This window comes from Tachysurus fulvidraco, chromosome 14 (genome assembly GCF_022655615.1).
Source record: "Tachysurus fulvidraco isolate hzauxx_2018 chromosome 14, HZAU_PFXX_2.0, whole genome shotgun sequence".
NCBI classification, from domain to species: Eukaryota; Metazoa; Chordata; class Actinopteri; order Siluriformes; family Bagridae; genus Tachysurus; species Tachysurus fulvidraco.
The window spans coordinates 6,607,926-6,623,558 of NC_062531.1; the positions used below are offsets into that span (position 1 = coordinate 6,607,926).

Here is a 15,633-nt window from a genome sequence, read left to right on the forward strand (position 1 = left end):
TCTGGGTTATTAAATTTACATTAATTTAAATTGGTTTGCTTCATGATTTTAATTGAATGACTGATACGGAATCAACGCGAACGACCATGATACAGCGATTGATTACAGGTCATGCACATGTTGATCTTTCACATAAAAAAAACATCAAATGATTAGCCACTCATAAGTACATTACTACTTTACGTGAGTTTTTAGTAGTATTTACATTTCTGGCTTTTAGCAGAAGTCCTTATTCAGATCGACTTACATTTACCTCATTTAAACAGCTGAGCAATTGAGGGTTCAGAGCCTTGGCTCAGGGATCCAGGAGTGGCAGCTTGGCAGCCCAGGGATTCGAACTCATGACCTTCGGATCAGTAGTCCAACACCTTAAACACTGAGCTACAACATCCCACTTAGTATTTACTGTAGCAGTGGATGGTTAAATCTGCAACTTGATCATAGTTTTTTTAAGAGAGTAAAACGTATGCTGTGTCTTAACATTTTGCTTCTGTTATAACTGCATTTCTGATGTGTTCTCGGTACAGAGAGATGTCGAATCTCATCAGTGGTAAATCACACACATGCTACAGACACAGGGGGGAAAAGATTACGTTGAGAAACAAACACGAGAAGATTTTAAAGTCTCACAACTGTTTCCAGAGCTTTATTTCTGGATGTTTTACATCAAGTAATAAAGTACAACAAAAAATACAAAATAATGCCTAAACAAGTGTGAAAACAAAAAGCAATATAATTGTATTTACACATTATAAACAATATATTGGAATAGTTCAGTTATTAAATGCTATGATTGTCTATATTTCTGGATAAACATTTATAGTTATATGTCGCTGTTATTCACAATTGTATTTTCCCTTTTTATAAGTTTCTCCTCAGAATAGATCGGCGATCATTTCCAGTTCAAACAAAATGAACGTGATAAATACACAAAATATTGAGAGCCTTAATCAGGCTGGGGAATGATGGATGTGTGTAACTCACTCCACATGTATACTGTGCACATCTGATGTGGATGTAACAGGGCACGAGACTGGACGCTTTTGGACACTGCTGAAAGTGGACCAAAACACACCGATATGATCGACTCGATCACTTTCACGTCGAGTCTCCCTCATCTTAGAGCTTTCAAAAAGTTGTGTGTGTAAAAAAAAAAAAAAAAAGATACATTCACTCCAGCAGAAAATCTGGAGTTGATGTGCTGAGAAAGCTTGCATTTGAGGCAGCAGGAAAGTTTTTCACAAAGCATCTCTAAGACAGACAAGAAAATCTCTTCAACAGGAATGTCCTTGCTTTAAATGTAGTAGAACTTGTATTGAGGAAAAAACCATCTGCATGACTTTCTACTCCAGCATCACTCTTGGACGTACAGCCACACGGCAGCAGCAGTGCATTTTAACTCCCAGCTCTGTGATTCTCTACTCATCAGGTGCAGTTTTTCACATTGACCTATAGCAGCTTATTTGATGAGAAGAGATGAAATGCATGTCCACACCCTTTATGAGCCGAGAGGAATCGTCTTGCACTTGTAGTGGGGCGTCCTGAAGGAAATCGCTGAAGAGAACGTGCCGTGCAGATCCCTATACAGCTCCACTTGTAAAAACATTTTAGTGGTAATTGGCAAAACAGCCACAGCTGGCACATAGATAGAAACAAACAAAGAAAGAAAGAAAAAAAGAAAGAGCACAATGTACTTAAGGACTATTTGAAGAAATACAACAATTAATCTGTACATATCTACACATTATTGCCATAATAAACAAGAACCTTTTTTTTTTAAATATATATCTCTCTGAATCTATCGTTCTCTAAAATGAGTTGAAAGTTCAAGAGTTTTGTGTGTTCTGGATGTTTAGAATACAAAGCATGTGTTTCAAGACATGAGCCCCATCTGCTCGCATCATACAGCATACAAAAATGTCAGAATCTTATATGGGATCGTTTCATAGCACAACAAACCTGACACACAGGGCAAAGCATCTGAATAGCTTCCGTTCATCTGACGCTGAATAGCCGAAATAACCATAATGACTATCGAATATTAGGTTTACAAGAAGCACATTGTGTTTACAAGTGACCCGTAATGGCAGACTGTATGTGTCTATACTAGAAGCATCTTTAACCAGTACAGTTTAGTTAAGCACAAGTTTAACCCTCCAATGAGTGTGACAGCTTAGCGTCTTCCTTATGTAATATGTTCATGACAGAAAATGTAAAACACTGTCACCAAATTTGGGTAGGACCTATTTTAATATTTTAAACTGACACTGTACCTAATTCTACTAATCCCAAAGGGGCCGAGTCAGACTGAGTAAAACAGCAGCGGTGGATCTACGCACTCATTAAACAGTCATCCTACTTATACTTGTACCTAATGTTTCAGCTGCCTTTTTCATGAAAGTATAAGAGGAGGGAATATTACTGGCACCTTCAATACTCATTCTTCCAAACCCTCAGCAAGAGGTTCACATAAAACCCTTATGATATGTCGAGTTGCACATTGAAGTGTGAATTTTTAAAGCTTAAATACACTTAAAACCAGCCAAACTAGAACAATCACAGCTACCAACAAATCGGACAAATACACAATTCTCGTTGTAAAAAACACCAGTGGCAACCTCACGGTTCCTAAAAACGCAGGCAGGGCACAGAGCATGCATTCACAGAGCAAGAACGAAACCAAACCCACCCCTCCAAAAAAAAAAAAAGACCAAAGGAAACATGGAAATCAAAATATTGTAGCTCATAAAGAAGTGCTTTTCATTGTAATAGATATGTGGTTTGTCTGCAAATCCCCAATTTTCCAAAGAAAGAAAGTTTCCTGATATACAAAACGCTACATGTGCCGAACCCCGGTGTCTCTCGGCTTGTGTAAACATCAAGAACAGTACCAATTTTGTTAAAAAAAAAATCAACTTACAAATAATAAAAGGTACAAAACAAAAAGAAGTCAATGCAGTTTCTGGCAACAATTATTTTTCACAGGAAAGTGAAACTGAAGGCTTCGGTTGCAGGGACGATTATGTGATGAGAGAGCTATCACAGCACAACTATCACAGCTCTCTACCTCCAGCATTTATGTTTTAACTGTAAATCGATGCTGATATAGCGATATTATCTAAAGAACCAGAAAAATAAATGGCTATTTAAACTCTTGATAAATCAAGATGTTGTAGCTCTGTACAATAAAGACATCACTGATGTCATATTAGAAAAAAGTAGATTTATACATAATTAAAAAAAGAAACTAAGGTTCAGTCAGTGGGTGGAACTGTACAGGTTGGGAGGGTGTGTGTGTGTGTGTGTGTGTGTGCGCGCGCGTGTGCGTCTGCCTCGTGGTCAGTCAGACTGCAGAGCAGTGTGTTGGTGATGGCGCGAATGTGAGCTGATAAAAGCATTTGCGTCTCCGCTCGCTATGCTGCTGAAGTCTGTGAGTGAAACAGCCATCTTGGCTCCGGTGATGCGGTGTGTGTCGTTGATAAACGAGTCAGCGAGGCCCATCCGAAGGCGTTTGGAAGGACGCTCACACTCCTTGCTACTGCACATGCTGAGCTGGCTGAGCTCCGAGCGATACAGAGCCGAGTCGAGGACACCGAGGCAGCCGGCATCACCACTTGCCCCGTAGCCCAGAGTAGCTTCATCATGAGTCAGAGCTCCACGGTGGAAAGTCTCCAGAGGGGGAAAGTAAGACGAGTCCAAGCAGCTCACATCAGCCTGACTACACACGGACGCCACGCTGTTGCTCAGAGCTGGAACCAAAGGTGGAAAATGTTACTAAAGTGGTATTTGTGTAGTTAAAATAAGGCTAACTACATTCACACATTTTTTGTACCACTGACCATTCAAATGTGTACAACATGTATTGAAATAAACAAAAATTTATTCTTTAGCTACTTTAGCTTGAAACTCCAGAAGGAACAAATCAGTTACAACCTACTTGGAAGTTTTTATCCTCAAACAAGCTGGTCCACAACATTAAACATATGAATAATCCATAAAATAGGAGTACTTAAGAAAATATATGAATAGCGGTTGCAAAGTGCTGTGGTATAAGTGGAATAAAAACAGTGGGACATGTGGTTGTTACATTGGGCCACAAGATAACACACCACAGATTTTATATAGTGTTCATTACATTCTGTACTCAGTGTCTACCACAAACGTCTGTCAGTGTCAAATTAGCATGTTGTAGTCATGTCTCCATGACCACTAGCCTCAATAATCAACCCTGCATGCACATCGTTTTGGGTGTAATCCACGAGTACAGAAATAGAGTTTATGAAGGTACTAACACGTGTTTCTACACACTCCTAAACACATATATGCAAAAACTCTTAATTTAGAAACGTGTAATAAGTAAACGTACTGTGCAGAGCTTCTATCTCAAGTCTATGCCCTCCACAAATTGAGAGAATAATTACATAAATTCAGTGCTCACAAGGTAAAAGACAGACAATACAGATGGACTGTAAAGTAAAAATGATCTAAAGGATATTTAAAGACAGATTTAGGATTTTGCCTTCTGTGAAGGTTTGGCTCATGTACACGGCTGTGTATGAGCAAGTCAGTTTTCATCAATTTATCAATGGCCATTGCGTCCAGCTGTGTGTAATCAGGGGTCATAAATACAAGCTTTATGTACAGGTGGCTTGTTATTTTATTTTGCCATGCTTTGATCAAAAGTTTTTTCCCCTCCCAGTTACTGCTGTGACTCTTCCCCAGATTATGTCACATAAAAGGTCACAGTTTCTGCAACGTGGTGGACAATGCAAAAAAACACTCCTCTAGAATCGTTGCATTTCTTCTATAGGATAGCTGAAGAACCATTTGGTTTCTCAGCATGTTGTAAATTTGATGTTATATGTGAAGGCATCTGAAGCCACACTGCTTTAGGTTTGCCTTGAACGTGAAGCAGATTTCTTCACATTTATCAAAAGAAGCAATGATTTTCAGAAAAGATGCAGAAAAGTAAAATGGAACATTACCTGTGGCCCAATTGCAAAGCATAAAGCCAAGTTATCTGATACAAATATATTGTCCAAAACATCACACTATAAGCTGCACAAATAAACTTTGAGACCTTGCTCCATGTTTCCTAAGAGAGCAACACTCACCTGTGAGGTCACTGGCAGTGATTGTGTTGAGAAGGCCAAGCTGCTGGCCTGCAGACACCTCCATCCTCCCCCCTGCTCCACCCGAGCACACGGACGAAGAGCCATCCACTGCCAGACCCTCTGCCTCGTCCACTAAACGGTCCATCAGATCTCTGAGGAGTAAAAAGCAACTGTGACTATAATGCAGAAGATTTTGGAAGAATTTTTTTAAATGCATACATAATGAGCCATTTGTTTTGGCTGCTGTGTGGGGATGTGGTAGCCTAGTGGTTAAGGCGTTGGACTATCAATCGGAAGGTTGTGAGTTCGATTTCCACATCCACCAAGCTGCCACTGCTGGGCCCCTGAGCAAGGCTTAACCCTCAATTGCTCATTTGTATAAAAAAATGTAAGTCGCTCTGGATAAGGGCTTCTGCTAAATGCTGTAAATGTAATGGCCCCAACGGTTTACCGATTTTTTCAGGGCTCACAGTTAAAGCACTATACATGGGGGTGTCAAACTCTGGCCCAAGAGATCATATCAAATGTGCATTACAGCTGGCTAGCCGCATGCTCCGCTAATACTACAAATCCCAGAATGCCTTGCCACTGTATTGACGCATAGTCACGAACAGCAAGCGCCCCTCATTCTCTGTTGACAGTCATTAACAACCATGTTACAGTCACATCGGGCAAGTTAATTCCCCCTCCACAAAAATGGCCAAACGAAAGATGGACAATAGGAGCTTTCAAGACAGGTGGGAGGCAGATTATCTGTTCACGAATATAAAGGACAGACCTGTTTGTCTTGTGTGCTAAGGGAGCTAACGTGTCTGTAACGGAAGTGTATAACATAAGAAGACACTATGAAACGAAACATTATGAGAAGTATAAGAACCTGGACGTAAAGCAGAAGCTCCAGAACTCGGAGGAGATGAAAATTGAGATGAGACTATGTTCATGAAAGCAAAATCAAAAAGAGAAGCTGCTGTAAAGGCTGTAAAGCTTTATTGTGGCAGCAGAGATTGCAAAATCTGCCCTTTAATGAGGGAGAGTTTGTCAAAAAGTGTATGGTCAAAGTTTGCGACATGAACATCACTGATGTGTCTTTTATTTCAAATTTAATTTCTAACCCTAACCCTAACCAAATCCTGTGTTTAAGCAAAACTAAAGTTTGTTTCCATATGAAAAAGGTTGAACATTACATATCAGTTGCAGTTAATTTTTCAATAAATATTCAGTTTGGCCCGTGACTTTCTCTCAGTTTTATATTTTGGCCCACTGTGACTTTGAGTTTGACACCCCTGCACTATACTGTATACGTTCCTACAACTAAAGTACAACTTAATACTAATATACTTAAATACTACCAGCTTTACAAAAAGTGATTCCAAGTCAAAAAATCACAAAGGCATGACCATTGATCTTTCTCTTATTTATGATATGCAGTCATTTTGTTTTTGTTCATTTGCATGTAAAGGCTTTTTCTATTATATTCAATAACAAATTACTGTAAGCAATATGATTTACTTACGTCACGCCAGGATAAATGTTATATTTCTTTTTCCCGAACCGGTTCTGCTGAACAAAATAATCAAAACGTTCAGACTTTTTCCACATGTAGTAAAAGGCTACACACTCTGCCACGGTCCTCGTTGGAACCTACAATGACAAGTTTAAAAAGGGCAGTTAATTACAGAGAACCGCATTTTATTCTGTTTTTCTGAATTTTTCCAAACAAGCAAAAATGCAATAAACAAGATGAGCTGCTACACTACAAATGAAGTGACCGACCTTGTTTTTCTGAATTAGATGGAAGTTCTTTTCATAAATCTGGAGCGCATGCTCAAAATTTCGACACTCTTCTTCAGACCACGGTGGCGATTCTTCTACAGAGAAAACAAACAGCGTGACAGATTAATATTGTGCTTCCAAATCAATCTGGGCCCAATGATTTTGTTTATTGTTGGGGAAACTTACCTTTTGAGGATTTAGGATTACTGCAGTACCGCATTAGGGCCTCGGTCGTATTGTAGTTACATTTTACAAGCTCATACAAAGCCTAGAAAGAGAGAGAGAGCAAAAGAGAGAGACAGATTAAGTCATTAAACAAATATAGCTACACCTGAAACAAATCAAAGTTGGGACACACTGTTTGAATAAATCAGCACTGTTATAAAGCTTTTCAAGAAAAATGTGCTCTGTGCAGACTGAAGTTAACATAAAAGAAAGCTAAAATAAACCTGTTCATTGTCTAGTATGTGTCCTCCACATGTAGAGCTCTCTGTGCTACTGTCTGTAGTCTGAGACAGTGCTTTTCTGAGGTAGTCTTCCACCTTTCTCTCTGGCAACATGTCAGGACACCAGAGCAACTGATCTTCCTCCACATACACTGCAATATACAAAGAGGGGCAAATTTACCACCATATTTATACAAACAAACAAAAAACTAAACAAGTAAACTCTGATTGCTTGGAAATCTAATTAACCAGCTTGTAAAATGCTAGCTAATGTAACAAAAACATACAATTAATTACTAAAAAAAATAGTTTCTGGGTTTTTAATGATACTTTTCTACCAGATTTTCCCTCAAAAAACAACAACAACAACAAACAAACAAACAAATAAATAAATAAATAAAATAAAATAAAATAAAAATGGACGTGCATTGTACAGCCGTGAAGTGCGGTAAGTTTAAACACAAATAAGTGAAATCTTTTGTTTGGAGTCATCACAAAAGTGAACAAGAATGAGCATTGAGTTATTTGTCCACTGAGGGAATATAAACTAAAAACAATAAACAGCCATGAAATGAAATCTGCCTGTTCTGTGTGTCCAAACTGCTCATTTGTTCTACTCATTTATTCCTGTAACTTATTTTAAAATGAGATACTTTTCCTTACATATTACATATGAAAGAGTGCATAATCTCCAAGCATATTTTTTTTATATTTTTATTATATATATTTTGACAACACTACTGAATCACTCACTCTTATCATCACAGTAGAAGCTCAGGCCTACAGGAACTTCTGCTTGGTACTGTGACCCAACCATTATTTCCTGTAAGAAAAGTAAATCAGCTCAATTCATACTTGTAATAAGGCATTAGCCATATTATTCCATCTTAATATATGGTATGTTAAAACACTGACCTTCCTTGAATCCTCTGGACTAAGACCCTCCTCCTCTCCCTCAGACTCCTTATCACCGTCATAAGTAGCGTTGGCTGAAATCAGACAAAAAAAAAAAAATCATGAATCCTGGCATTAGAAAAGAACTATAAAAGAAGTTAAGAATAACCAAGTTAACCAAGTTAAGAATTAATCATACGAACCTTCAAAAACAGACACAACACATGTAATTAGAGGAAAAAAATGAGATCAGGCTGATTTTTCAACCAAAAAAAAAAAAAAAAATCATAAAGATAAAAAATGATTTTAAATTCTTTGTTAGTTTTGATTGTGTATGCTTTTTATTTTTAAAGTACACTAAGAAAAAATTATATTGATTATATTGTTTAATTATTGTAAAATAATAGAAGAAATGTTTTTTTCCTAATCAGCATTGTATGCTGAGTCTACATATATTACATTTCGACGCAATTGATTTATTTTTAACAATACTTTATACTGAATTAATGTGTCAGGTTTGAAGCAACATTTGCTCAGGAAGATGAATTTCTTACATTATTCTCATAACATTTCATATTTCTGTTGACTCACATCTTAGTGTTCTTGGGAAAAAATCAGTGGCTTCATGGGAGGTAACAGAAGGGGTCAGATCATCAGCTGAAGACTGCGTCTCTTCTTCATAGTCTCCTGACAGCAAGTCTTTGGCTATCTCTTCCTACAAACATGTCCAGAAAATCATCTCAATTTGTTTTTACACCAAGTCAATTATGTTTCCAATTTTGAATTATGGAATCAAATTATCTTTGAAAAATCACACAAGTTACCTTGTCCAGGGTCATGTCTGGAAAGTCATCAGCCAGTTCACCAGAGGAGCTGTCCAGGCTCGACCCTGCAGCTGTGTTGACTGAGGGGTCATAACGATAGATGGCCAACAGTTCCTCCAGAGGCATATTCCCTTCCTATAAACAAATCACATCGGACATATATAGGTATATTTAAGGTATTTTTAACAGTTATGAGGGTTTAATTTAATGTTATTGTAATGTCTTTCAAAAAGTTTGTTCCTTTTAAAGCAACAATAAACATCCATCTTCTATAACAAACACAGGTTAATAGGTTAGTGAGAATGATGAAGTCCTCTGTTTGGAAGACTTTCCTGTGTCAGAATTATTACCAAAAACTGTTACAACGTGCTGACACTGTTCCGTAAAGTTCTCACTATAGAATATTCCACTACACCAAATTATTTGTTAATTTTTTTTATTTGGTGATTTTTAACACTCGTATTATGTGGCCATTATACCACCAAGCCTCAGGGAATGTTTAATTAAAACAGAACTTAATTATACGATGGTCATATTGGCCAATGAAATATGAGCAAATCTGCAGTTATAGAAAATTAATCATCATCATTGGCTGTCCAATCAGAATACAGATATACGATAAAATATACTAATGAATTGTTGACCATTAAAACAATTTCCCACCTTCAAAATCTCAGTTTAACCCTCTGACAACAAAATTCATATTAAATCGAAAAGATAACACAGCTAATGTTTAAAGTGGACTGAATGCATGTCTAAAATCTTACCTTCTCCAGATCCGCCAGTTCAGCGCTGAAGTTCTTGTCTTCTTCCTGCGCCTCTTCTTCTTCTAAAGTCCGCTCATCGTCGTACTCGTGAACCAGCATCTCTGCTGTCGGGTCAAAGTCATGATCCTCCGAGGACAGAGAGCCAACTGTGCACAGAGAGCCTTAATTTACATTTACAGCATTTACCGGACACTCTTATTCAGAGTGACTTACATTATCTCATTTTTATAAAACTCAGCAATTTAGGGTTAGGGGCCTTGTTCAGGGGCCCAACAGTGGCAGCTTAGCTGGGATTCGAACACACAACCTTCTGATTGGTAGCCCAACAACTTAACAAGTAGGCTAATAATAATAATAATAATAATAATAATAACGTGCAATAATTAAAATAAACCATATATGAGCTACAATATAATGCATTTTAAAAACAAACACAGCATTTTACTTGGGTACATACCAGGGCTTGAACTCCCGAGGGAAGCCTGAAGAGACAAACAGACGGATTATCGGTAAGTTAATTCAATATAAATCCCATGAAAATAATCAATCTGTCGAAGAAATGATGTTTGAACGAGTCCTGGTTAAAGCTAACATTCTAACTGGTGGCTTTTGCACAGCGACTAATCAAGAGGCCCAAAGATGACCGGAGAAGCATCACTAGAGTTCAGTTAATGCTTAAATCACACTTTATTTAACGCGTATAATAAAACACAAAATGATAACATTTGCACAAAAACTCGACTTTTGCATTATGTTATCCTCCAACAGAAAGTATTTATATTAGCATTAACGCTTTTTTATTTGCTAACGGAGCAAACCTGCTCGTGCCCGAGGTGCGGGGGGAAAAACATAAACAAACCTTTACCGCACGAAATGTAGCCGTATTTCACCATTCAAACACATGCAGAGTAAACAAACGGCTCCTTAGCAAGCACATAACACCCCGTAAAATAAACCTAATTTCATTCACGATTTTCTCCGGTTGTTTAAACGAAATAAATAATAAATGATCGAGCGCAGTTTTGTGCCGTGTTTTAGCCGCGGCTGAGCGGACAGCTTAGCGTTAGCTAACGGGACCCGATAGCAAAAAGGCCCATCGAGCTGTTACATCCCTCTTTAAATACACCTTTCTCCTGCATAGTTTCAAACCTGTAAGGAAAAAACCACGGTGTGCAACAAACAGAAAGTGCTTTACATAACGTATTTCTAAAAAAATAAAAACCAGCCCCCCAAAATCATCAAATAGACGAATTTTAAATCTGACACTTCTTTCCAGCTTTCCCTCTTACCTCCGCCATATTGGTAGCGTTAGCCTCATAGGCCAGCTCGCGCCCAGTACCCGGATGGACTCGGGTAGCCAATGGAAGGTCCAGACGGCGGTGCGGCTCAGTTTAACTCACCCGCGTTGACCACTGACTTTTAAATGTGTTTATATTAAAAAGTATAAACAAGGTTATTAATATACTGCTTGGAAGATTTTTTAACTGGTTTTGCATATGGATTTATGTCGTCATATAAATATTTATTCACACACATTATATATGTATATTGCAATTTTAAAAAACACCACTGAAATCATCCAAATCTTAAGAACTTGTAAGAACTTCTTCGAAAGGCCAAAAAAAGAAACAAGAGCAAGAGACAAAAAAAAGAAAAAAGAAAAATAGAGAGTAGGCAATTTATTGAAAACTGCATTTAAACCCGGTCATCGGCTGATCAAAAGTTTAAGACCATAGTCTTTAAAAGTTAAAATCTTTGCAGAAATATGGCTTTAACATCATTGTGCTTCAGACAGTCATAATGTCATGATCTCCTGATGGCAAAAGTAAAAAGGCTTTCTGTTTTTGAACATGGCAGGATTGTTGAGCTGTACAATCAAGGGCTCTCATGATGTACTGTTGATGCCGAGGTTCATTTTAAATTTCTTAAAAGATCATGAGAGATATGGGACAAATATTCTAGTGGTGGACCCACAAAATTTTCACCTGCAATGAGCCGGAGGATTCGACGGTCTGTCAGTGAAGATCCACCACCCAAATTAAGGCCCTGACTGCAGCCTAAAGGCCATAAGACGGCATCTGTGTGTGAAGGGCTTAAAGAACAAAAAACATCCTCGAAAGCCACGTCTCCTCCCACACCACAAACTTGCCAGTTTGGAATTTGCAATGGAGCACCAGACATGGCACATTGTAAGATGGAATAAAGTTTTATTTTTGGACAAGAATAAATTTAACCTGAATGGTCCTGATGGCTTGCAACGATACTGGAATGACAAGGAGATCCCACTGGAGATGTTTCCTACTTGGCACAGTGGAGGAGGCTCCATCATGATCTCTGGTTCTTTTTTCTTTTAATTGGAAAATGGAGCTTCAGGTTGTGCAGGGGCGTCAAACGGCGGCTGGCTAAGTGGACATGTTGCAGCAGACATCCCTGTTTAACTGAAGGCCTTCATCTGTGTGGTAATTACTGGGACTTTCAACCGGACAATGCTGCAATTCACAACACCTGCCTGACAAAGGACTTCAGGACAATAATGTTGGACTTCTGGACCATCCTGCATGTTCCCCTGATCTAAATCCCCTTTGAGAATGTTTAGAGTGGAAGCAGTTACAACCTGATTAAGATCCTCCAGTGCAAAATGCAAATACTTACGACTGTGTGTAGTGGGGCACGGTGGCTTAGTGGTTAGCATGTTCGCCTCACACCGCCAGGGCTGGGGTTCGATTCCCGCCTCCGCCTTGTGTGTGTGGAGTTTGCATGTTCTCCCCGTGCCTCGGGGGTTTCCTCCGGGTACTCCGGTTTCCTCCCCCAGTCCAAAGACATGCATGGTAGGTTGATTGGGATCTCTGGAAAATTGTCCATAGTGTGTGAATGAGAGAGTGTGTGTGTGTGTGTGTGTGTGCCCAGCGATAGGTTGGCACTCCGTCCAGGATGTATCCTGCCTTGATGCCCGATGACGCCTGAGATAAGCACAGGCTCCCGGATAGAATGGATAAAGCGGTAGAAAGTGAGTGAGTGAGTGATATATATAGTCGTATGCAAAGGTTTAGGAACCCCTGACAATTTCCATGATTTTCATTTATAAATATTTGGGTGTTTGTATCAGCAATTTCATTTTGATCTATCAAATAACTGAAGGACACAGTAATGTTTCAGTAGTGAAATGAGGTTTATTGGATTAACAGAAAATGTGCAATATGCATCAACACGAAATTAGACAGGTGCATAAATTTGGGCACCCATGCCATTTTGTTGATTTAAATACCTGTAACTAATTAGCACTGATTAATTGGAACACACAGTTGGTTTGGTGAGCTCATTAAGCTTCATGGAATTGTGCATCTAATCATGAGAAAAGGTACTTATGGTGGCCAGTTGGAAGTTGTTGTTCTCTTTGACTCTCCTCTGAAGAGTGGCAACATGGAGACCTCTCAAATGACCTGAAAACAAAGATTGTTCAACTTTATGGTGTAGGGGAAGGCTACAAAAAGTTATTGCAGAGATATAAGCTGTCAGTGTCCATTGTGAGGAACATAGTGAGGCTATGGAAGACTACAGGCACAATTCTTGTCAAGGCCAGAAATGGAAGGCCACATAAAATATTGGAGAGGCCAAGGCGAAGGATGGTGAGAACAGTCAAAAATAGCCCACAGACCACCTCCAAAGACCTACAACATCATCTTGTTGCAGATGGTGTCACTGTGCATTGTTCAACAATTTAGCACACTGCACAAGGTGAAGCTGTACAGGAGAGTGATGCGAAAGAAGCCTTTTGGAGGTTCCATCATGCTGTGGGGCTGTGCCGCCGGTACTGGTACTGGGAATCTGGTTAAAGTTGAGGGTCCCATGGATTCCACTCAATATCAGCAGATTCTTGAGAATAATGTTGTGGAATCAGTCAGAAAGCTGTAGTTATGCCAGGGCTGGATATATCAACAAGATAACGACCCAAAACACTGCTCAAAATCTACTTGGGCATTTATGTAGAGGAACAAGTGCAATGTTCTGGAATGGACATCCCAGTCTCCAGACCTGAATCTCATTGAACATCTGTGGGGTGATTTGAAGCAGGCTGTCCATGCTTGGCAACCATCAAACCTAACTGAACTGAACTGAAGATGTTTTGTAAGGAGGAATGGTCTAAAGTTCATTCATCCAGAAATCAGACACTCATTACAGGCTATAGGAAGTGTCTAGAGGCTGTTATTTCTGCTAAAGGAGCCTCTACTAAATATTGATGTATCTATCTATCTATCTATCTATCTATCTATCTATCTATCTATCTATCTATCTATCTATCTATCTATCTATCTATCTATTTATTTGGGGGGGGGGGGATTTATGTACCTGTCTAATTTCGTTTTTATGCATATTGTGCATTTTCTGTCAATCATTATATATATATATATATAAAAATGACAGATCTTATCAAGTTGTGGGCAAGTCGTGGCCTAATGGTTAGAGAGTCTGACTCGTAATCCTAAGGTTGTGGGGTCGAGTCTCGGGCCGGTCACGACTGAGGTGCCCTTGAGCAAGGCACCGAACCCCCAGCTGCTCCCCGGGCGCCGTAGCATAAATGGCTGCCCACTGCTCTGGGTGTGTGTTCACTGCTGTGTGTGTATGCACTTTGGATGGGTCAAATGCAGAGAACGAATTCTGAGTATGGGTCACCATACTTAACCGTATGTCACTTCACTTATCATGCTTTATGCTGAAACTATTCTTTCTACATTCTTCTCTATTAATGTTATTCGTTCATCTTCAGTATGGTTGAGGTGGACCCAGAGCTTAGTTTTACATGTATCCACAGGGTGGCAGTAAAAGATATTACACTGGATCAAAAACAAATGGCTTCAAACTGAAAATTTTTTCATTCCAACAAGAAGACAGTAGTCCCTGTCTAAGTGTTGGTCAAAACTTGTGTATCTATGCTTTTCCAGTGGAAGTAGCTTTGCAGATAGAGACCTTTTTAGCCTTGTTAAATACCTAAATAATTGTTTGTGTGTGTGCCACTTTACTAATATAATCCCCTTCAGAATAAGAATGTTAACAAAATACACAGAAGTGATTTAATGTTCAGTTAATACTAAAGTCATATTTTGGCTTAAATGTTAATAAAGACACGTCATATCTTACTCTAATAAACATATTTTTAGTTGTCAACAAGAAAGGCAACAAGGAATGAAAAAAATAATTGCAACTTTATCACTTTAACACTTTTTGTAACCTGTTGAGATTTTAAGAGTATAGATATTGAAAAAACATGCAAGGTACACAATGCAAATGTTGCATTAACTATTTAAATCTTATATTCAAATACAAAAGTATGTATTCCTGCATTTATTCCAGCATGTATTCCAGTATTTCCAGGACAGGCTCCGGATTTATGGCAAACTTTACCAGGATAAAGTTGATCCTTAAAATAAATGAATGAAAACTAACTATTTACATATGATACAAATGTCATGTACAAACTTTTTACAGTTTTAAAGACAAAAGGTTTCACTTAGTCACAGCTAATCTGACAATTATGCCAAACTCTGCCAAACTTATGCCAAACGCTTTAAGACCCATTAAGCAGCGAGTCAAATGATGTGTATGTAGGTACTGTAATAAGTTCTGCACTCTTCCATCCTGACTAAATATACACCATATTTGTCTATCACTGGCCATTCTAGATACTCCTTAACACATTTCCATTATTCAGTTACCTTTGCTGGGTCATAATACATCATATAATTTTTATAAGCCTGTTGTGAACAGTAGTTAAGTTAAGGCTCCTTAAAAGTCCCAGTTCAAATAGTGATGACTCATA

At 38.6% G+C, this 15,633-nt stretch overlaps 1 protein-coding gene across 3 annotated transcripts; it reads right to left on the reverse strand.

The window, feature by feature from the left end:
* Nucleotides 1-1,145: 1,145 nt before the first annotated feature.
* On the reverse strand, nt 1,146-11,234 carry mier3b (mesoderm induction early response 1, family member 3 b). 3 transcript variants are annotated; one of them, XM_027133218.2, is made up of 13 exons: nt 11,108-11,234; nt 10,276-10,300; nt 9,819-9,964; nt 9,052-9,186; nt 8,819-8,942; nt 8,249-8,322; nt 8,087-8,156; nt 7,337-7,485; nt 7,074-7,155; nt 6,888-6,982; nt 6,628-6,755; nt 5,115-5,266; nt 1,146-3,749 (listed from the first exon to the last, which is right to left on the reverse strand). In XM_027133218.2, exons 1-13 carry the CDS (start codon nt 11,114-11,116, stop codon nt 3,340-3,342), a joined length of 1,599 nt encoding a protein of 532 aa, XP_026989019.1. In that variant the 5' UTR covers nt 11,117-11,234; the 3' UTR covers nt 1,146-3,339. The 3 variants fall into 3 exon arrangements, with proteins under 3 accessions (XP_026989019.1, XP_026989021.1, XP_026989020.1); XM_027133220.2 differs by lacking the exon at nt 11,108-11,234 and adding an exon at nt 10,684-11,101; XM_027133219.2 differs by lacking the exon at nt 11,108-11,234 and adding an exon at nt 10,678-11,101.
* Nucleotides 11,235-15,633: the final 4,399 nt, after the last annotated feature.

What these genes read in the sequence shown, in the direction of transcription:
- mier3b (XM_027133218.2), bottom strand. An exon ending in TTTCCCAAGAACACTAAGAT is followed by an intron (nt 8,323 to 8,818) that starts GTGAGTCAACAG and finishes GTCTGATTTCAG; the next exon opens with CCAACGCTACTTATGACGGT. An exon ending in GTCCAGAGGATTCAAGGAAG is followed by an intron (nt 8,157 to 8,248) that starts GTCAGTGTTTTA and finishes CTTTTCTTACAG; the next exon opens with GAAATAATGGTTGGGTCACA.